The 15,390-nt window shown below is 34.1% G+C and overlaps 1 protein-coding gene and 1 long non-coding RNA gene across 2 annotated transcripts in view; one reads left to right on the forward strand and one right to left on the reverse strand.

Annotated features, from left to right (window-relative positions):
• Positions 1 to 15,390, forward strand: part of LOC149801939 (sushi, von Willebrand factor type A, EGF and pentraxin domain-containing protein 1-like) — a 46,215-nt gene that overhangs the window by 23,770 nt on the left and 7,055 nt on the right. Inside the window, exons 9-10 of the mRNA XM_089956334.1 lie at positions 3,312 to 3,494; positions 9,744 to 9,935. Coding sequence (XP_089812460.1) covers positions 3,312 to 3,494; positions 9,744 to 9,935 — 375 coding nt within the window. The remainder of the gene's footprint in view (positions 1 to 3,311; positions 3,495 to 9,743; positions 9,936 to 15,390) is intronic.
• Positions 1 to 15,390, reverse strand: part of LOC149801940 (uncharacterized) — a 69,151-nt gene that overhangs the window by 10,991 nt on the left and 42,770 nt on the right. The window lies entirely within an intron of this gene.

Genomic DNA, 15,390 nt, shown 5'->3' on the forward strand with positions numbered 1-15,390 from the left:
ATATTAGAGTAGTATATCAATTCGATTCATTTTATACATTCAAATATATAATATTGACTATAGGAGTGCTTTCACTGTTACAATTTATAATTATAATTTATAGTCATTTATAGTTATATTTTCGTCTTTATTCATTTAATTCTAAATTTATATACACGGGAGAGGGGCTGCATTAAGCTGAATGTTAACTTTTGCTTCTCTAGCGACAGAGTTATCGTGCACCTCGAGTGCTTAACTTTTACCTTGTTGCATCTTTTTCTAAAGGGATGAACGCGTGCCATATGGGTTAGGACACTGTTGCAAGAAAGACAGGTGATAAGTGACGTTACTCGCAGCACGAGTTCAATAAGAACATTTACTCTATAACCTCTCTGATTGTATCGATGGCATCATATCTATTTTCACACGTTTAAAAATGGTTTCTGAAGAAACTCTGCATTATCTGTAAAAGACAATTTCAAATACTGATTTAATATGTCAAATTCATCATCGCATCAATGACCTTATGATCAATAGTGCCTGCTGAAGCATCCAATCGTTGTCTTTAAAGTTATCGTAGCCTACACAAGTGGAAAAAGAAAGCTTTCCTTGATATCAACTTAGGTAAAACCGAAAAAGCTTTGAATGTTTCCTGTTGTTTCTTGACTGCAGGATGATTAAATTTGTACAAATACAATGTAGTCAGATAAATTTCTTACTGCATTCTCGCAGGGCTGCTGATTACCCCCATAAAAGTTTGGACATTTTCTGAAGCCCATGCATAGATTTAGAGTCACTGGTAATTTTAATTGGTTGTGGGTTTTAAAGTTAACGTAAAGCATCATAAGGACCAAACAGTGTAATTGATAAACATTCTCGAAGCGTTTGACAAAATCATCATTTTGAATCAGCAGAAGACAACATACTGAATGCAAAAAGAATAGCAAAATCACTTCAAGAAACATACATATTGATAAGCAAGAAATATGCTCGCATGCCGTTAAACCCTATACATGCACGCATACTTCCGTATGTTTCAACGGTAAGCCTTTTTACAAGTGAAGAATAAAACGATCATCTGCCTTTTGTTTTCATTTCATGGAATCCAAATTCACTCCAGACACTGAGGCTATACATAATAGAAAATAATTTAAGTTTGAAGCCAGTGATTGTATTTAGACAATAAAGGTTTCATGTTTAAACAAGCTGATAAATTATGGCAAGCTGCAATCAAAAGATCTGTGCACAAATCGGCATACATGTTTTCTTCTGAATAAGAGGGTGAAAAAACGAATTTGATATGGCATATGTCGAGGCCGTCAGCCTAAGACATAACCCTATACCATAAAAATCGAGATTTTTCTTCCGACTCAGAATACAACACGTATGCCGTTTTGTATTTATTACACACCTCCTCTTTTACGCTTTCTAGATTTTGGTAGCGTTATAGCCTGAATGAAATTCAAAACGAATTAGGATTCATACAAGTTCTGTTCACTGCGTCTAAACATATCTACGCGAAAACGTCAAGAAAGGTACATAAATAGTACGAATCTGAGTGTAAGACATTAAGTATTTTTACTTCGTTATCTTATGTTTACTAAATTAGATACTATTAAATTCGTCTTTTCATCTAGATAACGAAGGGATAAAATAGCTAATATCAAACTATATGCATAGGAATATATGTAATTAAATAAAAGTAAATGTACCAAATATTGCAGAAGCTATTGCTTATTGGAAAGAAAATATTTTATTTCTAAAATAAAATTTCCATTTGTTTGTTTTTGTTCAATTAAGAAGAACATCCCTTTAATAAGACACAAAAGAGGTAACCAAATCATATGCATAACTAAATTTGTCTCAAGCCATTTCAAATAATGCTGATTATATACCATAAGAGATAACATTTCAGACACTCAAAAATATTGAGCCATACGGTAAGATAAGTATACAAAATGTGTTTACATGTCATGTGCCCTACAGTGCATTATGTATTCAAAAGTGTCTATATAGCATGAGCCATACAGTGAGATGAGTGTGCAAAACATATCTACATACCGCCAGCCATACAACGAGATGAGTGTATAAAAGTGTTTACATACCACGAGCCATAGAGTGAGATGAGTGTACAAAAGTATATAGATACCTTAAGTAACCATTATTGCTTAGTTCCATTGAACTGTAATTTTTCATTACTACAATTATTTGCATTCTTCAGGCAATGCAAACTGGTTCAAAATCAAGATCTTTAATATAGCACAAAATATGACATTAATGAAAGTTTATGTTCTGGCAACATCTCGAATTCCCTGTTCTCTTAATGGTTGTTACATATCAGGTAAAACCTTAGATTTTCAGCAAAGAGAATTTTGTTAGCAAATTTGTTCCGAATGACGTTTTTCAATTAGGATATATGAAGGACCTAATTGTGTTGGTGCATCAAAAGGTCAGTAAAACATAATCTCCTATAAATGCCCATGAAATCTACATTTCTTCAATAGATCTTAATTTTAATAAATTTGCAGGTAATAACGAAATGCTTTAAACATGCCTTCGCTCACTTATTGTATATTGTCTCTGAGTTCACTGAAGAATGACAACCGCGAAGAATGACAATTTAAAATTACACGAAAACACGCAACAAAAGAGCGTTGGAAAACTTATGAGATCCTTGAAATTGCATCACATAGAAACTCGTAAACATGTAGAAACAGCAAACTTTGCAGACGCAAACTAAATTGGTACTCACTTTTACCTGTAATTTCGAGATATTTATACTCTTCAGCTTCTACTCTCGCCATACGTGTACAACTCAATATTGTCGTAGGTTTTTTATCATACAACATGTGCTCACTATCTTGGAATGAGTGAAGGATGAAAACGATCCCTTCCAGCATTCTTTATCTTGATAACCGAATTACGAATATTGACTTCAGATTCAAATGCCATATTTCAAAACGCTTGCAAGCAGAGTGGGTATATGCTGTAAGAAATGCTTTGAAGTCACTAAACAGGTACTAACTTGAAATGTGAAAAATGAGCAAGAATGCATCGAGATATCGCGGTAGTTCCGTTGGCAGAACATCGGACTCGCAACTCCAGAGTCACGGGTTCGATTTCCTTTCAGCCTACCCCAGGTTGGTTGCCTAGGTATATCTTACTGAATGGCATTGGCTCCGATTTCCTATATGGTCAGTAATGTGTTAAAAGTGCCGATACAACCAACAAATCAAACTAAACCGGATGAATCTACAGGCATTCGGAAATTGGTAGGTTTTCAATATTATCACTGTTTTATTTTTATAGCCCTCATGTTAATTCCTTTACAGACTGTGAAAACCCATCCGTTACCAGAGGCGCATACGCTGGTAGTACTCATGAAGGGAGCGTTTTAGAGATTGGATGCTCAAGCAGTTATGTCTTTCAACCGCCTTTAAACATAAGTAAAGTTTATTACATAGAGTGTCTGAAGACTGGGAAATGGAATCGTACGGACCTGTCATGCATCAGAGGTATTAGGGACTGAGTGTTACTACCTACACGTTAAAGTTTTGATCGTATCCTATTTTGTCCAATCAAAAATGTACTCGTATTGCGTTGATTTTCATTTTTTTTGTAATACATGTATGATATTAGTCACGACTATTCTTTTAGTATTAGTTCTAATTGGATTGATGGTCACCTTTAATTTTCACTGGTACTTGGATTACTGATCACCTTTAATTATCAGTTACTTGTACTACTGATCGCCTTTAATTTTCACTGTTACTTGGATTACTGATCAACTTTAATTATCAGTTACTTGTATTACTGAGCACCTTTAATTATCACTGGTACTTGGATTACTGATTACATTTAATTATCACTGGTACTTGGATTACTGATCATCTTCCGGATTTTACTGTGCATCTCTTTGGTCTTAGTAAATAAAAAAGACAAAAAGGTGGTTCCACATTTGGTATTCCACTTACATGTAAATATTTTAATGCAATTAGGAGAATGTACGTTGGCATCTGCATTTATGTTTTGGTATTGCTGTAGCCATAACTATTTATCTTCTTCGTATTCCATGCATTATTGTTTTGGTTATTGTTGATGCTGTTGGTACTCAAATTCATGTTGATATTATTATTATTATTATTATTATTATTATTATTGATGTTGTTACTGATATTGGAGGATACACCGTGCTAACAGAAGTTGTGATAAACATACTGATGTAAGCATTCCATGTAAACAATGTAGGTTTATATTGATTTATTCTGAACATCTTTCAAGGTCAATGTTTCTAATATCGGATCTGACAAATTCAATCTTGTAGTTGGAAAAATTACTTAATGAACCACGGAGTAGACGTCTTGAAGCACCTGCTTATTTTTTTCTTCTCATGATTCTTGATCGTTTCTAACTTAAGTTTTTCGGCCTCAAGGTTCCATTAAATGTTTTGTATATTCATACGCTCGATTTCTTTGATAGAACTATTTATCATATAGTTCATAGTGAAATATTAGTTATATTAGTGCGAACAAAAAATTATATCGCCACACTGGCGATATCATTATTTGGACAACTTTCTTTTATATGTTTAGAATATACATCTACCTTTATGCGTGTTATTCAGACCTATATTTCCATATTTAGGTTAATTTCCTTTTTCTTCTTCGTTTGCTCCTTATCTCTGTTCCCCCCCCCCCTCCAATTTCCACATCAGGATGTACAGATCGTAGGATACGGCAGCTGTAGATCCTAAGAGTACATGTATGCAATCAGTGTGGTGCCATCAATTAATGCCTAAAGTTTAAGTAGCAAAATGTTAATTTCAAGTATTACCTATTTATAATTAGCTTGCTATATCAATCATGGAAACTGTAATTGATTGAGCTTACATGACCTGTTGCTATTTGTCACCGACACATTATTGTACACCTGTTACAATCTACGACAAATGATGCACATTTTTCAGAAATAAACTCCTGATTAAGTATAGTACGGCATATCTCTAAGTAGCAACGATGGATACATCAAGCATTTAATAGTGTTGATTGCATACAGATACGAAAGCGACAGTCCAATATTTGGTGCTTCGTCTGCTGCCGAGTTAGACTGCGAGCTTGCCAAAGCCACACAAAAACTTACGTTTAAGTATAAAAATTAACAAATCATCAAAATCTTTTGACTAACGATGCTACTCTCTTAAGTCTGTCGCTCTGTTATAGTTCGTGTTACCCAACCCAAACAGGATCAATCTGTGAATGAAATGTTTTGACAAAACTATAAATGACTTAAATTTCGTACGAATACTCTCATTATTTTGACAAAACACGGTTTGAAACCTGATATACACATGCTATATTTATAAAGGGTAGCTGTCTCAAAATTTTTGCAAAATTTAGGAACTTCTTTTTTATCAATGTAGTAGTGCAGCTGTTAATCGCTTTAACACAGAATGAATTAAACCTACGCAAATTGACGGATTTTGCTTTAAAAAGATATATAATATAAATAATGTATACAAAACCTATGTATCCTCATTTTCCATCCGTTTGAACCATAAAAAACTAATTGGCTGTGGTTATCTTTAAAGATTAAATATTGAAGATTCTTTATAAACTTAATCAGAATCCTCTATCCCTAGAAACCCCATATATGATTTTCCTTGGAAAACTGTATTACATATATTACGATTTACTGGGTTTAAAAGTGTTAATCTCACTACAGTTGGAGTAGTTTCCCCTGTTACATGGGCGGCAGTACTGTCTCTGGCAGCATATAATACAGTGAAGAGATTCACGAGGGCGTATGAAGTTAATCGTGTGTTTCTGCAAATTTAAGAAATCGAACCGAATATTGTCACGTATGCAGTCAATATAGTCACTAACTGTTCGTAAGAAAGGAAGGACTTACTTTTCACTTTCTATCTTCCTGTCTCCATCTTTCTCCAATATCATCAGAGCTGCTACAAAATATGTTACGAGGAATTTTTTGTAGCAGAAGTTAAGACGAAGATCGCTGTGGGTCCATAACATTTATTAGTTAAAGACGAAATCACAGATAAAGAGGCACACCTGAAACTATGACCTGATATTTTTTTAGTCTTGCATCAAATGTAGCGGTTTTTACATTCTAATTACGACGTTTCTAATTCATCGTATTAGAACATAGGTATAGCATGATAATAGATACCTTTTAACAAAGTATTTGCCATAGATTTAAATTATAACTATATTTAACAGGAAGCACAGTTCATACTGACTGAGATATAACGTGCATAATTAAAAGTTAAATGTCTGCACATGATTCCGAAATAGATGAGTTTCATACAATGCATAATGGCATATACCAAAAATAAAATCATAAAAACATGCCAAGCGGATTCAAGTAGACAAAAACAAAATAAACATTTATATGAAAGTTAACTAATGAATAAGGACTACTCATTAAGAAAATTATGCATGTAGATCTCATTTCTCTACTGACATCTTACAGCTTAAGTATTGAAATCAAGGGCTATTATAGGGAACATTGCAACTCATATCGGGTGCCGACTGTTCTTCAGTGCAAAATATTTACAAAGCGTAACTGCGGCTCACTATAGAAATACCACATGTTTTCTAGAAACGTCACTATATATATATCCTTATGAACGAAATCGGATTTTTTTTATTTACTCTATTTAAAACTATTGATACTTGTGGAAAAAAAATGGTTCCTGCCATTATCTTGAAGCGGAACAAGCAATGTCACTAAAATCAGTTTAATCTGAAACAGAGGAAAAACTAATAAAAAATTTAGCCATGTAAGTACAATTCGATAAAATCAATAGTTTCACATTACTGAGTTCAGCTGAAATGAAACAATTTAAAAATACTATTACAATGCTAACATTTATGCGGCTGAACAAAGAAAAAACAACTGAGGGATCATTCAAATCCAGAATTTATATACAAACAAGAAACCTAAAGAATTTCTTTTCTGCCTAGGGTACAGCCATGTTTAATACCGAATATAGTTTCAGTTGTTCGGTTACTTTTTACTATCTTAGCCAATTTGCAGGTGGTAAATGCTCTGTTGAGGTATTCGATGGTTGAGCAATATATTGCTTTTCTGGATTGTTAGGATAAATAGAATGCTCATTTCAGTCGGACCTAAATTGGCTGGGATATTGATCATTAACTGAAACATGCTCCGGATAAAATTCACTAGTTGAGGAAATATTGTAAATTAAATGTACCAATCTCAAACGTCTGCGTACTCCTTTAATGCACCATTGTTATATTGTGTGTTCAAAATGAGTCTTTTCAACAAGTGTTTGGTCTGATGCTTTTTTTACGCTGTGGAAGGATCAAGTAGAAGTATCAGTTTCCTAGTCAGACTCAGACACAGACTCTGACTCACTCGGTGTGTCCACATATTCCTCACTCATCCGGCATTTATCTTCGTCCCTGGCATGCTTTATACCCCTGTAGTCCCACAACGTGGCTCATAATGGCCTCGTTTTATCCCAAATACATACTAAATAGACATACGGGAGCAGCATATTTCTGTGCCTCTTTGGTAGCTGTCTTGTAAGCAAAATCAAGTCTAGTTTTCAGCCTTTCAGTGTACCCATTGGTAACTTGTAGACTGTTATTTGAGTATGTAAGTCCACAGTAGGCATCAGTAGTTAATTCGTGATGCCTACCGAACACCAGAGAGTAAGGTGCATATCCTGTAATGCCATGATTTGTAGCTTTATCAGCATTGATCAAAAGAAGCAACATAAGACTTCCGGTCAGCTTTCCGGCTGTTACCAACATGCCGAGTACATTTTGTTTTAAACGCTCCATCATTCGACTCTTCATGGAGTGATACGTGGCATTGCGAGTCTTTCCAAGAAAAACAAGGCTACATAGTTCCTTGATGAGTGTTTTCAATGTTTCGTCACTAGACACTTTGTATCCTCAATGGGAGTCTATAGTGCACTACAAAGTTTTGGAACACAACTTTGGGAGTAGTTAGGGCAGTCTGCTTTTAAACTGACACTACATTAGCATATCTAGTGAAAGATTTTTTTGTTGTTGTTGTTGTAGGGTTTAACGCCATTTTTCAGCACGCAATATACATGGCGGCCAGTATTAATAGTGGAGGAAGAAACCGGGAAATCCCCGGAAAGAACCACCGACCCTCGAGAAGCTACTGGCAAGCTTTCTCACATCTAGTGAAAGAAATGGTCTGTCATCACATGGATATGTTCATAATCACTCTTAGACATCTCAGGTGAAAGGAAATCTAGTCAAATTCCATTGGACGGGTGTTATGAATAATGACCAGCTCAACATGCAGTTTCCTTCCCATGAACCGAAGATAGGTTTTAAGGTTATGCGCTATATCTGCCTCTAGTTCTGCCAATTGAATCTCGATTTAGCCAACGATAGGGTTTTGTCACTGCATCATTATGTAGTCCTTTCAGAGTAGGGTCACGGTATGCAAATGGCAATACAAGTTGATGAGTGGTGTTCCTTTGGATATTGGAAGTTTGGTAAAGAACTCGGTTGAAAATTCCACGTTTCGTTAACTCTCGGAAATAGCGTCTTTCGTCAGAAGTGTACTTCTTGAAATTACCCCATCGTAGTAGGTCATTCCGAGTCAGAAAAGAAATAACTGTTATGTCGTGGTAATATGTTTGACCCTGGATTAGGTTACAGAAGATGATTCACCTTTGGAAACAGCTGTATTACAAAATGACATTTATATTCTTAAAGAAAACTTAGAATGAGAAGTTCTCGAAGAGGTCTTAATTAGACTTCCCAAGGGATTTGTTAAAGCTTTCATTCCATGATTTACTTGTCTTTCTTCCTCACAAAATTAAAAACATTAAAACATATCGCACAAAACGCAAAAAAAAAAATTTCACCTGAAATGCCCGTTCTATCAACGCAGTTTTATTCCAATAGAAAGGCGGTTCGTTCTAAGATGGCGTTTGATATGAGACCGAGTGTAAGTCATGAGAGGTAATGCATTAATTTAGGATAATCTTACTGAGTGTAAGGCATGAGAGATAATGCATTAATTTTGGATAATCTTACTGAGTGTAAGTCATGAGAGATAATGCATTAATTTAGGATAATCTTACTGAGTGTAAGTCTTGAGAGGTAATGCAATAATTTAGGATAATCTTACTGAGTGTAAGTCTTGAGAGGTAATGCAATAATTTAGGATAATCTTACTGAGTGTAAGTCTTGAGAGGTAATGCATTCATTTAGGATAATCTTACTCGTCGTTAATTTAGCTCTAAAATTCTAAAATTTGATTTAGAGAACCAGATTGTTTAATGTACATGTATTGTTATACAAGAAACATGAAATGGACATGTATTGTTATACAAGAAACATGAAATGGACATGTATTGTTGTTATACAAGAAACATGAAATGTACATGTATTGTTATACAAGAAACATGAAACGGAATACAAGAAACATGAAATCTATATGAATTGTTATACAAAAAACATGAAAAATGTAATCTGCTACAATTTCAGAGCTTCTTTAGGCGTGTCAGTTGTTTATAAATCACAATTTTTGGATGACCTCTTTTTGTAAATTATTATCCTATAATTTATTTCTACTGTTAAAGGTGAAATGTATCTCAAATTGATGCAAGCATCTTTTACGATGGGTGTAATGCATGATTGCTAATTCTACATCACATCAACGAATAATAGTATTAGTAGTAGTTATTACTATTATCATTATTATTATTATTATTATTATTATTATTATAGATTGTGGCAAACCTAATATTGAGAATGTCATAATAACTCCATTGGAAGCTGGTACTCTACAATCTGATCCGGTGAGGGATATGAATTGTACAAACGACACTGTTATCGTCCCGACAAACTATGCCTACGACCCTGTGTTTAAGTTGAACTGCACTGATAATGGCTGGTACTATAATTTCGTCTGTAAGAAAGGTAAGTAATAGTTTATAATGATCTCTCTCTCTCTCTCTCTCTCTCTCTCTCTCTCTCTCTCTCTATATATATATATATATATATATATATATATATATATATATATATGAGTACCTGCATCACTGGCCTATGTTTTGAGTGTGTATTGAGTGGAGCGCAAATACGCTCAAAAACAGCGAAAAAGAATCAATAAATCACACGTAATTGTATCAATGATCATATTAGCTGTGTGTTGCGTCGTAAACTTTCTTAAGTTAATTATGCTATTGACGTAAAACTTTATAATGCAAGGACCAATAGTACTCTCCTATGGCTTTACAACTTACTTTTTTAGAGAATTTGCCGATGCATAGTAAACGAAATGCAAAATAATGACCACACTGAGAAAATAATTTCAGTACCGTATTCAATAAGTTACTATATCACAGTCTTTACTCTCATTATCATGAAATAATTCTTCTAATAATAAACGGAGTTGTTAATGTGCAGGTATACTTCAAAATAAACAATTGGATAGACAGAAACTAACTCGACAAGAGTCCATCCGCGGAATGCTATGGGGAAACATAGCCGAAGACAACACGAAGCACAACACCTACTATTGTTCGTTAATATTTTAGTCTATAGGGAATTTAAAGGTGTTATTAAGCATGTTCTGTATCTCAAATGAGTAAACTTAGTCTTTAAAACCGAGAATTTATGCAGTACCAAGTTTCGTCGCGGAAAATGTTCTCTATAATTGAAAACCACTTCATTATATAAAGTCGGACACTAAAAAATAAATGAGAACGCGTAGATTTACCCCGCATTTGAAAAGAAAGCTTAAATAGTGTTTAAAACAAGACATGCCAAAACGTAAGGGGAACAAAAAATTCTTGTACTTCTAGCAAACGAGACAGCAAGATGCAATCTCCAATATATGTGTGAGTGTGTCTGATTTGGAATTGTAACGTAACTTTAACAATATTTCCGTCATATTGCTACGATGTCTGCAGTGTGACAGTTTATAGTGATGTCTAGCACTGGGGCATCATGCCACAGACATGTAGCATGATGTCCCACCCAGTCACGTTATCCTGACACCAGGCTGACTAGTCCTAACACTGACCTCTTTATGCTGAGCGCCAAGCGAGTCAGCTGTTAGTACCATTTGGTCTTTGGTATGACTTGGCCGGGGTTTCAACCCATGACCTCCCGCATGTGAGGCGGACGCTCTAACCACTAGGCTACCGGAGCGGTATCAATCTCCGGTAAAAGTGAAACATTATATAAAACGAAAATGCAAGAGAGAATTAAAACAAACATATTACGGTACGGATAACATACAATAAGATTGACACAGTCTATAACATACGCCACGAAAGGAACTATAAAGTCCGTTCGCGGAGCGTACAAAAATAATTTCTGCTGGAGACTTTTTTCCTTCTGAATGTCTTAAGTGCTGAAGTTCCAATATAACTACCCGAAGAGACAGAAACGTAAGACAATGATAGTTTTTTTTTTTGCAAATAAATGATAACAAAAGTTACATACATACTGTCTCAAACACTTCAATAACTCTGAGTGAAATATATTGAAATATTGATAGTTAAATAAATTAAAATGAAGATTCTATGGTAGATCAACCGGTTTCAAAACAAGTCAGAAAAGCTTACAACCCCATTAGAATTCAATTGAAAAAGTATGGTCTTACGCCATTTAAACATAATTATCGTTAACAGATTTAGAGAGAAAGAAATATTTGAATTCGTCCAATACACAAGAACTAATTAGTTAAAAATAATATACTGAATTTTGTGTTGTTGATAACTCTATTGATACCATACCTAAAAAGATTATGTTGTAAAATTTGAAAATAAATTATCCGTATCAGGTAAAAGTTCCCTATGTTATTTATTGCTTTTCGTGAAACTCATCTTTCCATAGATAAAATATTAGATTTGTTTCGTACATCCTGTACACCGATCAGACATATTATGGACTATGGAGATATACGAACACATTCCATTAGGGTTTTTATTGCACCTGAAGACAATTCACAATTCACAAGTCCATTACAGAGGTAATGACGTCATTAAATGTTGTGTAGAATCTGAAAATGGCCAGCTACGACATCATCTGAACAAAATGCAAAACCTATTATATTCACAGAGACGGTTGAAAACGAAATTAATTCAATAAATGCATGCCATATTTCTGAAAGAAAAATATTGGAAGAGAAAGTTTGTGAGTGTGCTGGGGCTGCTGATAAGAAATGCAATTTCAATTTTAAGTGCCTAAACATGCCTCGCTATTCATTCACAACTTATTAGGTTATGACAATCGTCTGCTCGTGAAGACGCTTGCCATAAAATGATCCAAACAAAGAGGAACAGACCATTCACTGGTGGTGAAATTAAATCAAAATAATGTGAATTCATTCTGATAAGACTTAGCATTGGATATGTTGCAAAGGATTGTAATGAAATAGCTGCAGCGCTGGGTTCTCTGAACACTCATTAGAACTGATAGCGAAAAACACTAATGATTAAACATTTCAAAGAAGCATGGACACATTTGGGCGACACTACGTGAGACATATTGCGACAAGAAGCATGCACTGGTGGTGAAATTAAATCCAAATAATGTTAATTCATTCATTTTCTTATGCATCATTTTTCATGGATTGAGGAGCGATCACATTTTCGTCGGTACTGCAGTTTCTTGATTGTGGATATATCCTATTATTTAGACGCAACTGTTACTTCACGACAAATAGCAAATTCAGAATGTTGGATGACATTTTGCCAATACGAATACATGAATAAATTTCAAAAGTTACTAAATAGTAATGCCGCTAAAATAAGCTCTTTTTACTTATCATTTACGTTTCAAACATTAGATTAAGATTACGGAATGTACATGATGTGATGACAAACTTCAAGCCTCAAACGTTGGCTCATTTAAGACAGCTACTCCGTAATTTGTTATGTATATACTTATAAAATTAGGCTAGATACAATTGTTGTTGTTGTGGTTGTTCTAGGGTTTAACGCCATTTTTCAGCACAAGAAAGGCTATACATGGCGACTAGTATAACTGGTGAAGGAAAAAACCTGGAAAACCCCGGGAAGAACCTCTGACCAACGAGAAGCTACTCGCAGGCTTTCTCACGTACCCACGTTAGCCGAACCTGAGACTCGAACCCACGCATACAGAGGTGAGATGGCAGTGATCGGTAACGGTGAGCGCTTTAGACCACTCGGCCACTCAGGAACCCCAGATGCGATTATTGTTAGTGTAAAACTTCTTAACACTTACGTTACAGACTTATGTCAGGTTTCTCTTGTTCATCAAGTATGTCGTATGCCTCTGTAAACAATTGTAAGTGACAAACAGATCAATACAAAGAATTGTCAGTTTTAAATTGTGTATCATTCTCTATGGCCCTTCATTTGAACTTTTGGTGTATCAAGGTGTTAATATAGAGTAATATTTGTATTGCTTTAATTTTAATATCGTGAATGTTTGCTATATTTTAACCTTTGCAAAACAATTGTACTAAACGAGACAATATAATTCAACATTAAAGAGAGCAATATTGTTCTTCCTTTTGTTTTAATATTGTAAAGGTTTTCTTTCTTTAAAACTTTGTAAATTAATCTACACAATGGCATATGATTCTACCTTAATTATAAAATGGAACGATTGTTTCAGGAACCATATTAGATTCACTTTTTGGATTCTGTCATATATATCTATAAGGTAAAAGATAAATTTCTAATGTAATTACTACCTTCATTAATTGATACATTCATAATACTTAATTCAGTATACATTATTAAAGGAAATTGAAACTGTAAGCTTCTATTTCTTTAGGCATGTTCCGGAATTTTAAGGGCTTTTAAATTTCATACAAATATTCAGAATTAATTTTGATGTTAGTATCTATTCATGTATCAAATAACCCTGTAATCACCCAAGTGTTTACTTATATAATAATGTATAGAATGAGTTGTAAAAGAAGGTGCAAAAGACCCTTCCCAATAGTCATGAGTCATCCTCAGTTGGACCATCAACCCATGCGCACACTTTAACTGTACTTTAACCTCTTCATTCTGTATTCGTTTCTATATTTCATCTATCAGTTTTGCTTCGCATATACAATTTCAACTTCACTAGACCATTTATTTTAGCAGTTTAATTATAGTTGTCACTAGGTGTTAAAAGAATGTTATGTGATAGCTGTGAAAACTGAATCTTCAAAGTCTATGCATCAACACATTGTTAAAAGTATGCTTGTTCATATTTTATCTTCATGCTGTAAAAATATCTTGCAATAACTGATTTTGAGTTTGATTAACTGCGTGACAGTACATTGTAACTCATGGTTTTATGTTTTGGTTATAATCGAGCTTAAAATGTTGTCAGGGAAAACTACATAATTTAATTAATGTTACACCACATTTGATTGACATTTTAGAGGCATTTAAATGCTTCCTAATTGAATCAACATCTGTTGGTGTTCATTACATTTTACGATGTTCAAAATTTCCCAGACCATCCTTTACTTTTCATATTATAATTATTCTTGAGCATTTTGGAATGTAGTGAAAGTCAGAAACATATTTTGTTATGTTGTCTCTTTTAATTTCTTCCGTGATGTCATGTATTATCCATCTTGGACATTGTCTACCATGAAGTCGTGTGGTTACCTATTTTATGTGTGTCATTTCTGTTGTTTGCATATGATATTTTTGAAGTGCTTTTCTTTTTCCCTATGTTGCCGTGATCAGTACAAATTGGTATATCATGAATTACTTAACGTCTTAATTGTCTAGTGCGTTATTATTGTTTTTACACATTTCATTTGTCACATTATAAAAACTATTTATGTTTCAAAAAGTCAAACTTTTCATGCTCCTTATTTCTATTATTATGCAGTCTACTTCAGTTGTGTCCAATGATGATCTACACATTGCTATATCGTCTCAGTAGGAGAGGTTTATCCTTGAGACATCACTTGTGTTCGTGGAATAATATTTCCGGCTAGTTCTCAGCTGTAATTCATCATATGATTTCCATTTCATAAGTAGATACCTTGTACTGTTAATTTATTTTGGTCTTCAAGATATTTAAATTTTTATGCGCCATCTTGCTTACATATACAAATAACTATTCTTCATACAATTTTCCCTTTATATCCCTCTATATCCGGCCATTTTAAGTCTTCTGGTCTATAAATTACCGGATCACCCACAGTTACTTGCCTGATTTTAAATACTTCTTCGTTCAAGGAGTGAAGGTAGACCCAATAAAAACATTGTTATACGAGATTCTTACTGCTGCACGAAACTTATGTTTACAAATGTAGCAGGCGTCGAATCAGGTAGAAAGATGTATCCATACTTTTGATATATTTTTTATTGCTTGATTCTTTCGAAATCATGTATATTAATGGGTGATAAGTATTTTT

This window comes from Sinohyriopsis cumingii, chromosome 4 (genome assembly GCF_028554795.1).
Source record: "Sinohyriopsis cumingii isolate HCF-2022 chromosome 4, ASM2855479v2, whole genome shotgun sequence".
Taxonomy (NCBI): Eukaryota; Metazoa; Mollusca; class Bivalvia; order Unionida; family Unionidae; genus Sinohyriopsis; species Sinohyriopsis cumingii.